The sequence below is a fragment of the Heliconius melpomene genome, chromosome 6 (genome assembly GCF_056956725.1).
Source record: "Heliconius melpomene rosina isolate 202511_hmr_F chromosome 6, ASM5695672v1, whole genome shotgun sequence".
Lineage (NCBI taxonomy): Eukaryota > Metazoa > Arthropoda > Insecta > Lepidoptera > Nymphalidae > Heliconius > Heliconius melpomene.
This window is the reverse complement of record NC_140394.1, coordinates 3,684,263-3,701,150: the sequence shown is the minus strand read 5'-3', so window position 1 is coordinate 3,701,150 and position 16,888 is coordinate 3,684,263. Positions and strand designations below refer to the sequence as shown.

Below are 16,888 nucleotides of genomic sequence, written 5' to 3'. Positions count from 1 at the left end.
TGTTCATATGATAACTACAGAATAAATAAATATTAAATATTTTTTTTTTGTTAAATTTTTTATTATTATATTAATAGTAGTAGCTTTATATTAATTAAACTTTGGTTGAAATGTATTGTGGAAACTGTCGTTATTGGTATGGTGTGACTGCGATGACAATGATTGTGGGTTCAGTTCCCTGTTTAATATTTTTGTATAAGGTATAGCGCGCATTAGTGATTTTTGTCACCGTGACTGTTGCGCGACTGTCACCGTGTACATTACACTAAATGAAGGTGCGCGCATTTGGATACGTGACAATTGGGTGACTTTTTGTCCGCGGAGGCCGGCAACACGCCGGTGACGCAACTGTCACCGCGTCCATAGATTTGTATGCCCGTGCGCGCATTAGCAACTAAATGTCACCTCCCCCTTGCGGTTTCCATACTAGTCGTCTTCCGCATAAACATGAAACAGCAGCGTGTTGCATTGCAGCACAGAATTTTTATGTCAATAATTGCGTCAAGTTCATCACCAAGGCAAAACGTGTGTTTTCATGAAGATGAAATAGACAATGACAATACTGATTGACGAAATTGAGTTGAGGCCATTGCTCTATGACAAATGAAAAGTTAAAAGCCAATATTTTCTACATTTGCTTTTTTTTCTATTTCTTAATATAAGTGCACAGACAACCATCTCTTCGAGATCCATTTTATCAAATGTAAAAAATTTCGTCACTGTCATCGCAAGTGCGCGCAGTGGCGAAAAGTATGGTGACATGTCAGTGACAAAAAGTTTATTGTCACCGTGACAAAAGTCACCAGTGCGCGCTAAGGGTAAGATATTTTTATTTCATTAAGCTAATCAAGAAAACTTTTTCCGTTTAAAAAGGAAAATAGAGTATAGAGTGTCATTTCATTTGATTCCCATGTCAAAAACACAACATATAGAGTTTTTATTAATGTAAAAAAAATATAGTGAGTTGAGTATTTGCAAATTACATAAATCTTATAACCAAATTTCATAGTATAAAATATATGTATTGTATATATAGTGACCGACCGATTAACTTGTTTAACCGGTACTTAAAAAATATAGAGTACATCAAGATAACGTTACAGATTACAGAGTGATAAGGTGAGCATGTTATAAATACATTTATATATACATATGCATGCGCACATGTAATCTATATATAATATATGTTTTCTTCATTAGAATAATAGGAAACGAAGTGTCTTAACACTTGGTTCCCTCTGCTTACCCTGCTGTGTTTGGGATACAGCGTGAAAAAATCATATTTTATAAATTGAGGGCTTATGAACGAGTGGTAGTGACGATGAGAATTAATCAATGAAAAATGAGGCGGCTAGTTCACCATCATTAAGCTCACACAGACACTAGCCTCACTAGGATTGCCTCTTCTGTTACACATACAATGCTAAATAAATGACTTAATTTAATATTTAATACCACTGGCCAGTCTAAAAGTGGTTGAGGGAACCTAGTGTTAGGGCACTCCGTTTCCCATTTCCTGCCGAATTCTGGACACTGCGTTCTGCGTGGTGGGACTAAAATCCACGCTTTTGCACGCCTTGACACCAGAGTTATGAAATGAAAATACGAGGTGTGTTCAAAAAGTAAGGTGACTTTGTATTTTTAAGAAAAAAAAAATTATTTATTTATCAATATTTATGTTGTCCCCTTCAAAGTAATCCCCCTCAGATACAATACACTTATGCCAACGGTTTTTCCAATCGTCAAAGCACTTCTCATAAGTACTTTTCGGTATAGCCTTGAGCTCTTCCAGTGATGCAGTCTTTATCTCTTCAATCGTTGCAAATCTCCGTCCTTTCATAGGTTTCGATATCATAACCATATACCCATGATTCGTCACCAGTTATGACCCTTTTCAGTAAATCTGGGTCGTCGTTGACGTCATTCAACAGTTCTTGAGCGATGCTCATGCGACGGTTCTTTTGGTCAAAATTTAGCAATTTCGGAACAAACTTCGCTGACACACGTCTCATGCCCAAAACGTTAGAAAAAATTTCAACAACTTCTCTGATAGTGATTCGACGATTTTCCAGAACAATTTTCTTCACTGCTTGAACGTTTTCATCAGTTGTTGACGTGCTTGGGCGTCCAGAGCGAGGCTCGTCATTGGCATCTTCCCGGCCATCTTGGAAGAGTTTGTACCACTTGTAAACATTTTTTTTACTCAGAACAGTTTCACCGTATGCCACTGTCAACATTTTAAGTGTTTCGGAGCACTTTATTTTATTTTTTACACAAAATTTGATGCAAATCCTTTGATCCATATTTTTCGATAGCAAGAAATCGCCGAGCACGCAAAACACTTATAACCTTTACGCCTCTCCCAACCAAACAAAAAATGCTATACACTTGAAACTTGGTACAGATGTTCGGGAAGAGTGTACCAACATAACAAAATAAAAAAATCGATAATCGAAAGTACGTTGCCCGCCAAATTTGAAAAGTCACCTTACTTTTTGAACACACCTCGTATACATTCAAATAAATATTTCATTTCCCGAAGTGACCTCACAGTCACACACTCGTGGCATGCGCCACGACTGGCCTCATAAATACAATATTTTTGCCCTATTTAATAATACCAGGAAAATTATATAAAAAACATTTTTTATATATCAACAATAATTTATTTCTATTAAACAACTATTCACAACTTAATAACAAAATGCAACTAGAAAACACTTCTTAATATACAAAATAAATTTCTGAACCCGTATGTGCTGTCACAGTTTCTGACTGTATCGTCCGTTGGGATGTTCGACGAAGACGTATTTCTTACTCGATTTAATTCTACAGCTTCAAAATTGATATCATTTAATGATGGACTATCATTACTAGTGCTATTAACTACAGGGTCTGTATCATTGAGCCAAGGAACCCATCGATATTCAAAGTTGGCTGGATCTGCTCTGGCATCTAAGGGTGTAGGTCCTCTTCTTAATTGCATTGCCCATAATGCTTGTAATCTACTTACTAATAAGGCAGCTACTTTGGGACCACGACTCCAAAGATCGTGACTTTCTGAAGGATCTTGCCTTACATTATACAAGCAGCCACGACCTGATAAGGAAATGTTGAATTATATTAATTACTGATAGTTGTTAATAATAAAGAATAAGGGATTTATATTAAAATTTAATTGAGATTAAATGTTTAAGAAAACAATAATTGTTTATTATAACTCTTTAAGTAATAAGATTTTCACAAATTATAATATTTTTTTTTAGCTTCACGCTATATTCCGCATCCAGCAGGGTAAGCAAAAGGAACCTAGTGTTAAGACACTCCATTCCCCAATTTGCGCCGAAATTTAGAGGCATTGCGACTGGGGATCGAACCCACAACCAGTCGATTTTACGATCACATTTTGTGCCTCTATGTCCAGACTGGCCCCCAGTGATAATATTCATTTTAAATTATTATTTAACTTTACCATGATCAGTTGTACGAAAACTAATTATATGTTATAATACTTACTTAGAGTTGGTTCACAACGATTTAAATCTCTCACACGGTCCAATTGTTTGATTACAGTCGCTTTTCTCATAGATAGTACTTGATCATAATCTAAGGTGAAACCATATCTTTCAAAAACTTTAGCAACTATACTATTACGAAGAGCCGGGAAGTAATCGGGAAGTGGTCCTTTATTTCTCATAAATTCTGCTCCATAATAGCCATTACTCAGGCCTGACACATTGCCTATAATAATCTTGTAGTCTCCTGATCGATACGCGCCGTACATATTTGTAGAACTATCCTCGATAGCTATAAGAACTTCCTTTCTTTGAGATTCTCGATTTAGAGATATGGAATCCCATTGATTAACTCCATCTATTTCAGCTTTTATTTCGCCACCGACTGCGCCCAAAAGAGTTGGCATCCAATCAGTGATATGCATAAGTCCTGGCCAAACTTTTGGTTTAAGGGTCGGATGCCATATAAAAGCGGGCACTCTAACCGCCCCCTCCCATGGAGTTTGTTTTTTACCTCTAAACGGTAGATTTACCCCCCAGTTGTTAAACTGGCCTACTGTAGGTGCTCCATTATCTGATACGAAAACTATTAAAGTGTTTTGTAAGATGCCTTTGTCTGCGAGAGCTCTTATAACTTTACCAATGCTATCGTCCAAATAGGAAACAATCTCTGTAAGACAAAAAAAAATGTTATATAATGTGGCTGTTGCGATTCTGATATAATAATGATTTAAAGATGAAATAATTAAGAATAGAAATGGAAAAAGAAATTAAATTTATGCATGAGGGAGTCTATTGAAAATTTGAATAATAATTGATGCAACGGTTACTGCATAAAAAATTTCAACAAAATTGGGCAAATCGGATACAATACATTTCGTTCAATTTGTGTTTTATCATTTTAACAATGCGTTTCGAAATTTAAATTGCAAAGGTTCGTTAAAAACGAACGTAGCATTGTAAATAGTTATATCATCTATATCGCCTTGATTTATTAAAGAGAAAATAAATGTAAAATATGTGCATAATAGTCAGGAGGATTGCGTAAAATTAACATATGATAAAGGAATAAGGGGGTTCTGGATTCGATTTCCACTCAAATGAATGGAAAACACTAATGGAAACACTAGGTTCCCATGTTTATGCTGTCCTGTAGAGAAGAGAGCGAAGAGAGTAAATTATTAGAGAGTATTACAAAATCCGCAGATATACACAATAGGATATATAGAGATACAGAGAATGATTTTTTTTAACTACCTATTAGTTGTTATTTTTTATGTTACGGAGGAATCTAAGAAAAAAATAAAATAAATTCTATATATATAAAGCGTATATTATACCTGCATACAGCCGTCTATCCGAGTGGGCTATATGTCGGTTCTTGACAGTCGTATTTAGCGGCGGTTGTAATAGCCCGCCTTCATTGCCGGCGTGCGGCGCCGTGTGGGCCAGATGCAGGAAGAATGGATTTGAGTCGTTGTGGTGGTGTATTACTATAAGAATACATTTTTATATTAGGATACTATATTAGGATATTTTATATTATATGTTATAGCGTGAAGCACGGGATATATCCCGCGTGTAGCAGGATAGACACCTAGTGTCAGACACTCCGTTCTCTACTTTCTGTAGAATTTTGGAAGCAATGCGTGTTAAGTGGTGCGTATATTTCATTTGCTCCCGTAGAAATCATCGAACCCACATCCGCAATGCCTCTAGAATTCGCCAGAAAGTTGAAATGTACATATTATGTGTCTCAATGAGAATGCAGTATCGTAACACCAGGTTCCCGGGAACCTGGGAACCTGGTGTCTCCCTATTCTGCTATGGTCCAGGATACAGTGTGTACTAAAAATAATGTTACTATAAAATATCATTTTAAATAAGGAATTAATCATTTACTGAGATGATAATATACGAGTAGATACTTTCTAGGTCAAGTTTCTCTTACGTAAATGATTACAAATCAACAAAAAATAAACAAATAATGCAACAGGTGAGTAGATCTCTACAGTCTACAGTCTTTTAATTGGACGGGGAAACCTAAGCTCAAAATTATTTATTTTAGATATTCAGATCGTATTCCTTCCTTCCTTTAGTAAATATAAGAATAATATACACACAGGCGGAACGGCGCCGAGTTCCCTAACTCAGTACATATTTATTCCGCCGAAGGTATTTGATTTTCTCCATACCAGAGCCAGGAAATAAAAATATTAAATATTTTATTTTCTCGAGTGGGAATCGAACCCGCAACATGTCACGCTTACAATTAAATATAAAAAAGAAAAATAGTATTAATATTATGAATGTAATTACTAGCTTAAATTAGAACATTCGCTTAAACTAAATGAAATACTTTTTAGTTAGAAATAAATTTCAGCTTTATTTAATTCAATATCTTAGTCTTATGTAACAAAATTATTTATTAAAATTAATAATCTACAGTATGTAGATGACCTAATGATTGTCCAGGCATGAGTTCGAGACAATGTGAGTTGAATGGCGAAACTCAACGCTGCATTACATCTCGCTCTAAAGCATGGATTACGGTCAGATAACACGTCGTGCTTTTGCCTTGGTGCCAGAACGAACAAATGAAAATATAAGTAAATAATAATATCCCAAGTGGGCATTGAACCCACAATCCTCGCGTTATAATCACACCCTTGTGCCCCTGAGCCACACGGCCTCATCTTAATACCTAATTGTTAATAATATCAATAATCATTATTTGCATGTCGATTATACTGGTAAATAACATAAAAAACGCCATTCGTCCAAAATAAAATTATCTATATCCAAATATTTACTAAGAAATTCTATTAACAAACTAAAAACAAGGAACAATCGCCAGCTTATTACTCAGCTACTACTAACAAAGGCCAGTCCACCGCACGCAAATTAGGTGTGCAAGCGTAATACCGAGCTATACAGGAGTCGAGTACCAATCTATGAACAATACCTATACAAATACACGAATAATGATGATTTAGATAAAATTAGGCCTAGTTCCTATAGAAAGATTTTTTGTAGTTAAACCCTGTATCCGTTGCTATGTGTATTCTAGATTTGCCACTTCCAAAATTTAAAATATCAGTAAAAAAAATTCTGACAAGTAAAGCTTATTACACTGTTCAAGAATACTTAGAGGACAAACATGTATGAAATTAATGTCTATTGAATGTAATGCAGGATAGCTGCCAACTAATGTAACAGATTGTTATTGTACCATTGATTTTGAAAAGAGCAACTGTTGAGTTTCTTGCCGGCTCTTCTCAGCAGAACTGCCTTCCGAACCGGTGGTAGCTTTTTGTTCATATGTTCATTCGACGATTCAAAAGTGCTTATTATAAGTTTATTTGAATAAAGAATATTTTGAATTTGAATTTGAATTTGAATTAAAACACTTCGGTGCCACACTTTAGACTAAACATTAGATATTTATGTAAATTTTACTTTTCCTTTTTACATACAACTATAAAACTAGACAGCGAGAGTACGTTCATTAATGCCCAGACATCGATCTTGTAGATTGTGAAATTCCAAGTGCAGTCTCTTTCGTAACAATTCAATGAAAATCTTAAATAACAGATTACTATGTGTTTCGCTTTAATTTAAGGCAGTTTTATAATGGATTCTTTATTTATTCGTTGTTTAATCCATATACCATAAAGTGCATAAAAACACTAAATAAAATTCAAATTCATATACAGTATAGTCTTTTGTCCACCCCCAGAAATTTTACTAACAAAAAAAATATCCTTACTTTTATAAATGCAACTTAACGTCTTAGTTAAATTCTCTAGATTTTCTTTACTTATGATGTATTAAGCGTGAAGAAGAAATAACTTACAATTAATAGCTCGTTCAGTTAGTACATCAATAATGTATCGGTCTTCTTCGTCTTGTGGGATGTCGTTGTCGAACAGGTCTAAGCCGAAGAATTCCCTTCCATTTGGCCACTAAAATTTAAAAACATACATATAAAATAATAAAAAATATGTCATTGTTGCATTAGGATAGTATCTCACTGTGAACGCGATGGATGTGAGACTATCCCCGTTTGGGGAAATAATGATGTTAAAATTTACATTGTATTCAATTGTGCAAGTTTTTCTTTCATCTGCCTACTCAGTTCTAAAGAACTTCTAAGCTTTACAAGAAAGAGTTGGTAATAAGAAAAAAGTATAACAATAATGACGATTTTTTATGAAATCAGCCTCATACACTATCCCGCTCATGCTGAGTAGGCAGAGAGAACCTAGTGTTAAGACACTCCTTCCCCTATTTTCCAAAGGCATTGTGTGTTGAGTGAAAGTGTTGTAAAGTTAAACGAAAATATAAATTCAAGTTACACACTTATTCCCCTTTGGACTGACTGGCCTGGCCTCTTTTGATTTTTTATTCTGAGTGTAAGTAAATAGAGTGAAAAAGTTTTATTAAATACGACCTATGCAAACACCTTTCAGACTGTAAATTTGAAGTTAGTGTTGGCACACTACAGAAAGCTGCCACCGTTTAAAAGGTTTAATTTTGATTTTATTACTTATTTTTCCATTGGCTCGGACTACCACTGCCATTTGTTAATAAATATAGCTATGCAATATAACAAAGAACTTTAATCAGAAATTATGCTACTATAGGCTTATAATTTTTTTTTATTTTCACTCATAAAATATTTTCAGATAAAATAAATAAGGAAGGGAGAGACAACGAGAAAAGATTCTATGCAGAATAAAATAGAAAAGTTATCATTACGTCAGACTGCAATACTACCTATATTATATAATAGTCATATATATTGCAATAATATTGCTGTAAATGCTTATAAATCATAAAAGTAATGTAAATTTTATTAATATGTAGCAAAACACTAATATTTGCGATTGCTTAAACAAACGCAAGAATTACTCAAGTAGAATATATTTAAGATGTTTCTACAATATATTAAGTGATTCTCTATTTTTCTTAATTCTGTATAACAAGCCAAGTCTTTTTTCTCCGTTGTCTATCCGAATGGGGAACCGAAACAATTGCATTTAAAATGAGACGATGTACCTAATGCTGCACCACTATATACTCAAGCAATAGAGACGTATGTAATTAGACCCATACTCGTAAAAGATTTATTTACTTGAGGGCATAACAAGATGTTACCAGTATATTAATAAATGATAATTAATTCCTCCGAGTGGGAATCGAACTCGCAACCGTCGCAGTACAGTCACACCCCTGTTCTCGTCCACGATAGCCTCAAAAATTAAAATTTTATATGAAAATCTTAATATTCCATGCACTCAAAGCTCTCGTAGTCAACTATGCGAGCGAGGAGAGTGCGAGCAACTGCAAACTATGTTTCTTTGTGCGAAGTTATTTAAAAGCGAAACTGAAATACTTTAAATATTTGACGGTATTAAATATTTTTAGTGTAGAGTTACTAAAATTGATATAGAATATATGTATAAGTTTAAAATATATTTATTTCGAGGCAAAGAAGAAGATTCTTTTGAGATACGAGAAAATGGCGGTTTCAACTGTGCATCGATCGCGTGATAAGTAAAAAAATTACTTGTATTAATTAACACAGAAAGAATATTTGATGTCAATGTATGTATGTATGTCAAGTTCATGGGCGGTGATGCAAAAAGACAAATATTATTTAAATTACTGTAACATAGTTAAATATATAACTGTATATATTACGCACCCTACACAATTATATAGGTTGCAGGTTCTATAGTTCTATATCTTTGTACGGGTACCTAAAGGGTACCTAAATTTTATTGAAATTGTTTTTTTCGACTCGCCCTCTCGAAAAATAGTATCTTTATAGCTAAGTAGCTATACTCACGAGTAAGTACCATACATACATATTTTAATGAAATGGATGCGCGAGGAGAAGGAGAAGAGATCCTCTGTGGTCGAATATTTAATAGTAGAGCTTAGGCTCTACTGAATTACCTCAGGTATTTGAGATATCAGAGTTGGATGTCGTTTTATTAAGTCATTCTTGTAGTGCTCACGTAATGTTTTTCTCTGCTCAACATTAGAAATTATCATTTGGCATTTGTGACACTAAACTTTACAGAAATCTTTGCTCAATTATAAAAATGCACAGAAATTATTTATTTTTATCATTAATGGAGAAATATAGTGTAAAAATATATCACTTACCGCTTCCACTTTATCATGAGTATAAGAATCCAAGAAACCACCTCTCATGCCTAGATGACTATCATATCCTCTAGACAAAGGCAAGTATTGATGCCTGGACATCCCCACATGCCACTTGCCTACTAAATGTGTGGAGTAACCTAGATCTTTTAGGTACGCTGGAAGGAGTCTTTCTGTTATCGGAATACCGCGGTCTTCGGAATTGTATAAGGGCATTCCGTGCATACCTGTAAATATAATATATTGTTTATCCTTGAAATATATGTAAATAACCGTGCAGCGTTGAGTTCTGTCATTCATCGCGCAATGTCTCAAAAATTAGGTAGAAAACTCCACTATTCTATTCTTCCACTATTCTATAAATATTCTGTAAAATGTTCTTCTATATATTATTGACAAAAAACGGATTCTATAAAAATACATATTATAATATGAAAATAATCTCATAAATTTAACTATTAAGTTCAGTTCTAAGCAAACAAAGCAGCTGTCTAACTCTTAATAGTTCCTTTTCATTGTTCTTAAATATTATGCAATGATAAATTCCCATGGCATTAAACAAACTACTTGAAGACTTATCACCTTCTTGCAATCAATGTAACGATATGCATAGTTTTATCAGAAATTTATTTTTCTAAAGATATCTCTTATATTTAATTTTTATGGTGTACAGATTATATTTCTGATAATATTTAATTTGTAACAGATATATAAAAAATAAAAAAGAACATGTTGTTTTTTTAGTTACGTTTGTTCTATAATTATTATACTTTAGAACTGTAATGCAATATATTACTATATTTTAAAGTGTAAGTTTTAAAAATAAATAGCACACATCGGTGACAAATCCTAGTTTTTGAAGTTAAACAGAATTTTAAGTTTTAATCATATTTTATTCTATAATGTAGGTAATTTAGATTTATTGCCAATACACAAAATGCTTATGAGTTCAAATCCCATAAAGATAAAATTAAAAATCAAACAAAATAAATCAGCTACACGCTGTATCGCGCGCATAGCAGAATAGGCAGAGGTAACCCAGTGATAAGACACTCCGATCCCGACTTTCCGCCGAATTCTGGAAGCATTGCGTGTCGAGTGGCGGAACTCAACGCCGCCCTTTGCCTCGACACTAGAGCGAGGAAAAGGAAATATAAATTTAATTAAATATTCCATTTCCTCGAGTCAGGATCGAACCCACAACCAGTTGGTTTACAGTCACACCTTGTGCCCCTGCGCTACGACTGGCCTCTGATGAAAGATAAACTTATTAAATTATGAGTATCATCTTGTTATATTTAAAATTGCATTTTAACACTCTACTGAAATAAACAAATTCTCAGCTTACTTTACTCGATACTAGAGAATTATATATTATATATATGTTAAATATGCAAAATAATAGTTCAAAATCCCTTTGTCAAAACAAATGAACGTTTCAACATAAGCCGTTACAAATCCGAGAACGATCTAAATTGCATCTCGTGTAATGCGTGAAGCGTGGAACAACTAGTGTCGAAATCAGAAAGGCTATAGAAATCTATACATAATTATCTTATTTAGTTATTAAAAATATTTATAATATCTAGACGCTGTATCCCATACAGCAGGGTAGGTGGAGAGAACCTAGTGTTAAGATATTCCGTTTACCATCTTCCGCCGATTTCTGGAGGTATTGTGGTTGAGTGGCAGAACTCTACGCCGCGCTTTGTCTCGACACCAGAGCGAAGAAATGAAAATATTAAAAATTTCGTTTCCTCGATTGAGAGTCGAACCCACTGCCTGTCGCGTTTAGTCCACGCTTGTGCTCCCTAGCCACGACTGACTGAATATTTATTTAGTCATAAAAAGATATGAAAAATATTTTAACAATAAATTTAAAATTTAAATCGCCTAAAATAAAGATAAAAATATGTAGATAAATGACTTAAGTGTTCAATGCCCACAATTGCCACTGTTATAAAATTCCAATCATATCTTTATGTCGTAATTGGCAAAATCGATACTTTTATTCATATACCTATAATAAATATTATATAATATAATTTTCATCTATTTATGTAAAATATAAGGAGCCCTTAAGCCTTTATTTTTTTTCAATTTGTGCAAATTATACTTTTATTGTATATATATTTTTTCTTTCTTAGCGTCATGCTGTATCCCGCAAAGAGCAGGGTAGATAAGGGAGCCTAGTGTAGATACACTCCGTTCTCCATTTTTCGCTAAAATTTACTTACCTAATCTCATAGGATATTTCCCAGTAAGCAACGCAGTGCGGGCCGGAGTACATATCGCTTCGCTGTAATAGTGCTGTAGAACAACACTTTGAGAAGCGAGTGTGTCGAGATTAGGCGTCAAAATCTGATCTGAGCCATGGTATGACACGTCATTCCATCCCTGGAAACAAAATTGTATTTAAATAATCACAATGGTACAGTTATAATGGTGTTACTTTTGTATTTATTAATAAATTAAACTTTGAACCCATTCTTTAATTCTTAATAAAATTATTATAAAGAATTAAAGAATGGGAATTTAATTATTTAAAATTTTCATTACCTAGCTCTGAGCACATAGTCATGTTACCAACCGCAGTGTTAAGTTTCGCGCAATATCTCGAAATTGGGGTGAAAATTTAAGAACGAAATGTCTGCACAGCGTTGAACTCTGCCACTCAACACTAACTGTCTTGAAAAAGAGGAACGGACTAGGTTCCCTCTGCTTACAGTGCTATATGCGAGATAGAATGTTGAGCTAAAAAAATTTATAATTTAACATACGCCAGACACTTTAAATTACTTTTTTGTCGCACTTAAGTAATAATCGGAAGTAATATTAGTTTGCTATAACTATCTATTGCAATTCTCTGTAAAGCCGACCAACAAAAAATAATCAAATAAAATTATTAATTTCACTAAGAGTTTTGCTACAGATAGTGCCTACTGAACAAGTAAATTATATCTAATTTCACAACAAGCCTGAGGTCTAGTCTTAATTAAATTGTAAACAAAATAAGCAACGAAATGCACTCGTTGTACAAGATCGTTAGTTTCTCCGGAAAATAATATGTTTTTTTACATTTTTAAAGTGTTATTCTACACTTAGGTAAGAAAAATACTTATTTGGGAAACGTATAAAATTTTTAACGTAGCGGGATTTCAACCCGTGCTTCTTGAAAACCATCCAAGCGCGCTGACCACTAAGCCTTAAGTTCAAATGTATGGCTTAGTGGTTTTCAAAATGAGTAAAATTTACTTTTAAAATTTGATAACACATTATTTAATAATGTGTTATCAAATTTTACATTAAAAGATAAAAAATTGAAAAATTTCCTATTTTATCTCGCACATATCAGAGTAGAGAGAGAGAACCTAGGAACCTATTATTAGCTCAAGGCATTACGTGTTGAGTTGCGGAACACAACGCCGGAATCTTATTATAGGTACACTTTCAATTATCATATTAGTGTCATAAGATCAACGATACCACTTTCGTAAACCAGTTGTTCAAGTATATTATAAGAATTCATTGATATATAAACATTTATATAAGTGAAGGCCAGCAACCGAGGTCAAGTTTAGAACTTACTAAATCAAGATAACAATAAAAAAAGATCACGCAATTTTCTCATAAAAAAAGCTGACTTGTATATATCAGTTTTTTTTTTGTTTTCTCCGTAAACTATGTGGAGAAATATATTAATCTTCAAATTTATTTGGGACATTATTAAAAGATATAAATTGACATAATCCTGGCGCATAATCGACAGTAGTGGGTTCCATCCCGCTCGGGATGTTGTAGCTATTATTTGCGTGAAACGGAAAACTTAATTATTTCATATCTTTCTGTTTAAAAGTACTTAAAAAAATCAGCTTCACGCAGTATCCCGCACATGGCAGGGTAGCCAGAAGGAACCTAGTGTTAATACACTCAGTTGCTCACTTTCTGCCGATTTTGTCAAGGCATTGCTAGGCACTCAACGCCCGGCTTTTACGTCGGTGCCAGAGCGAAGAAATGAAAATATTAATAGGTAAATAATAAATAATCCCCCCGAGTGGGGATCTGAGCCATAACCGTCACATTACAGTCAAACCGTAGAGCCCCTGCGCCACGACGGTCCCTTAAAAAAAATCTTATTTTATATTTACCATATCATCAACCATTATGTATAGAATGTTGGGTCGTCTCGATCCACACACACATGTGCACAGCAGGCATAGAGTCAGCCATATCCAGCTGAAATAAACATTTAAATTTATATATGGGTTGTTGCTGAATTTGTAGACTTATTATAGACTAATTTGTAGGCAGATGGAACCTAGAGTTAAGACACTTTGTTTCCCATTTCCGTCGAATTCTCGAGGCATTGCATGTCGTCAACGCCGCAACAAAAGACCGAAGAAACTAAAATATTAAATATTTCATCGAGTGGGATCGGACCCAAAACCTGTCGCGTTTAAAAAAATTTGATTGATCTTGGCACTAGGTTCTCTATCTCTCTACTTTACCAAGAATTTTCTAGTACGTTTTTTTGTAATCTTCTTTTATAAAATAAAACAAGTTTAAGTGCTATTCTTTTGAAAGATAATAGAAATGGCAATTAATATTTTTAATAGATTACTATGATGATATTTAATTGTACAGTTCTCTATCTATTAATGGAACCAAACCATGCAAATACAATTATATAATTTTTCTTAACTTAGTTACTAACTTCTATCAATGTGCTTACTGTCGCGTGTAGACGTTGCCACACTTGCCAAATTACTATAGGCGCAAGCGTAACATTGACTATTATCTCCTCTGTGATAATAATATGAGAATGAGAATTGAACTTTTTTTTAGTGCAATGTCACTTACAAAATTATTAATGTTTCGTGCGAGGTCAAAATTATGACAAATCTCTATCTCTTATTTATTTATGATTATTACTGAATTTGCCAGATCTTTGTTTCTAAATATTCCGAGTACTTTACGTTCATATACCATAAATAAATTTGTTAACATTATGTTGGACAATACAAGAGATGGTTGTAGATGTGATTCATAGTTTGAAAAATATAAATATGTAAGAAATAAATATATTATTTTGTTTTCCTCGAGACCATGGAGGTGCAAGGACACAAATATGTGATTGTAAACGCAACGGTTATGGGTTAGAAACTCACTCGAGGGAACTATTTAACTTTATTTTTTTATTTTCATTCCTTCGCTCTGGTAATGAGACAAAGCGCGATGTTTAGATCCGCCAGTCAATATGTAATGTCAATGATTCAGGAGAAAGCAAGGAACGGAAGTATCTGAATGGGGAACGGACTATCTTCATACTAAGTTCTCAGGTATCCTCTGCCTACTATGCAGTATAATAGGTATACAGAATGAAGCTGAAAAAATATCATTTTCCTCGGTTTGGATTCGTTTAAATGAATGTGCCAAATCAGGTTTTCCCCATTTACAACGTGAAAAAGCTAAATCTAGAATCTACAACCTACCCTACAGGCTTGCCTGTGTTTTATTTTATTTTCTTCACCTATCCGTATATAAAAAATGTTTTGTACAATATTTTTTAATGAAATTGCATAAAATATTGAGTTTATTGTGTAAATCGATTAAACAAGTTGATTGTTTCGTTACATCCTCTTCACATTTATAACATAATTAAAAACAATAAATATATTTTTATTGTTTTTTTCCATTGTTAGTTAAGTAAGACTGGTTTATTCCATTTTACACTTTATTAAATATATTTTTGCCAATATAATTAAAAAATGACTAAAAAAATTACGAAGCAAAGGTTCTATTTCTAGGTGACTATTATAAACACACTTTAAAATAACAATCTTACCAACTCATGTCAATTTTCATAATTTTTCCTGTGCAATAACCAGCGATAAGTCACTAATACCGAGACATATTAAACAAATCACTAAATCCAAATTTCATAAAACCGTTGAACTCTATAAATATCGTATGACCAATATTTAGAAGTGTCACAGAATAGCAGCCCACGACAGCCTACAGCAGATACAGTACTGAAGCAGCGAAGGTTGCTCACGAAGGACTGTTGCAAAATTATTCACACAATTTCATTGTTAATAGATTCGATACAACAAATTGATTGTCATTATCACGTAAGTGTAAGTTATAAAGATTATCTAAGTTTTTTTTATTTTATGGCATCCTGGCTGAATGCTCTTGTTTTAATTACAATTATCACGTGGAAAAATATATGAAGCAATAAATATTTCATATCTGTTCAGTTTTAGTTATACATTAGCGTTAGAATTTTCTTTTCAGTTTTTCGCTCTCGTAGACAGGGCGTGGCGTTAAGTTCCGCCGCTGATTACGCAATGTCTCATGAAAACAGGCCAATAAGTGTGAGTGAGTTCTGTCTGACTCACCTGAAAAAGGTGCCGCAAAAATCATGATGCTAAACAATATCACCAATTTCAGCTTTTAAATCCTGTAAGTGTAGCAAATAAAAATTGGCAGACTGTTTGAGGTAAGCTTTACGCGGTATACCGTACATAGAAGGAAAGGCAAGCAGGGAATCGAACCCATAGTCAGACCCAGCGCCCTTGTACACTTGTGCCCCTGCGCCATGACTGGCCTCAAGATAAGGGAAGCTATAAATTGTTAATAAAAGTGTAACATTTAGATAAAGTATTATACTGGATGGGTGAAGAAATCACCCAATTGATATGTTTTAATTACTGGGTGGCGGAACCTAATGCCGTCACAACCTTCTGGCCTGATTGGCCTCATACATGTGAATACAAGTTAATTGATAATAGTCGTTGTGATGGTTTAATTGTTTTAGTATTCTGCGTTTATCATTTAGGTTAATAGGTATTGGCGATATGCAAATGCAATTTAAATTTTCGATTTCGAGTACTCAATAAAAGTAAAAAACAAAATGTTTATCAAATTTTTGTTAATGTAGACAATAGAAACTATTATTATATAAAGCTGTTTCTGATAGCTTGGCTTAGATTAAATTTACCTAGTGGGGCATACGTGTGTAAGCGACTGTAAGCGCGACTGGATCGACTTTCGACCCCACTCGAGAGAATGAATTATTATAATTAATAATCTTTTTATTTCTTCGCTCTGACACAAAGGCAAAAGCCTGGAATTAAGTTCCGTCACTGAACATAACTCGAAAAAAAATATAATCGAATTGATAACCTCCTTTT

General features: G+C 33.7%; 2 protein-coding genes across 2 annotated transcripts; both read right to left on the bottom strand.

The window, feature by feature from the left end:
• Positions 1-1,811: 1,811 nt before the first annotated feature.
• Positions 1,812-2,237, bottom strand: LOC146538118 (protein GVQW3-like). The gene has a single exon (XM_085187021.1). The coding sequence runs from the start codon at positions 2,235-2,237 to the stop codon at positions 1,812-1,814; it is 426 nt and encodes a 141-aa protein (XP_085043147.1).
• A 406-nt stretch (positions 2,238-2,643) lies between these two features.
• On the bottom strand, positions 2,644-15,763 carry LOC146538117 (arylsulfatase B-like). The gene is made up of 8 exons (XM_085186455.1): positions 15,538-15,763; positions 13,841-13,928; positions 11,930-12,089; positions 9,693-9,919; positions 7,372-7,480; positions 4,856-5,008; positions 3,517-4,185; positions 2,644-3,099 (listed from the first exon to the last, which is right to left on the bottom strand). The coding sequence occupies exons 1-8, from the start codon at positions 15,555-15,557 to the stop codon at positions 2,711-2,713; spliced, it is 1,815 nt and encodes a 604-aa protein (XP_085042581.1). The 5' UTR covers positions 15,558-15,763; the 3' UTR covers positions 2,644-2,710.
• Positions 15,764-16,888: the final 1,125 nt, after the last annotated feature.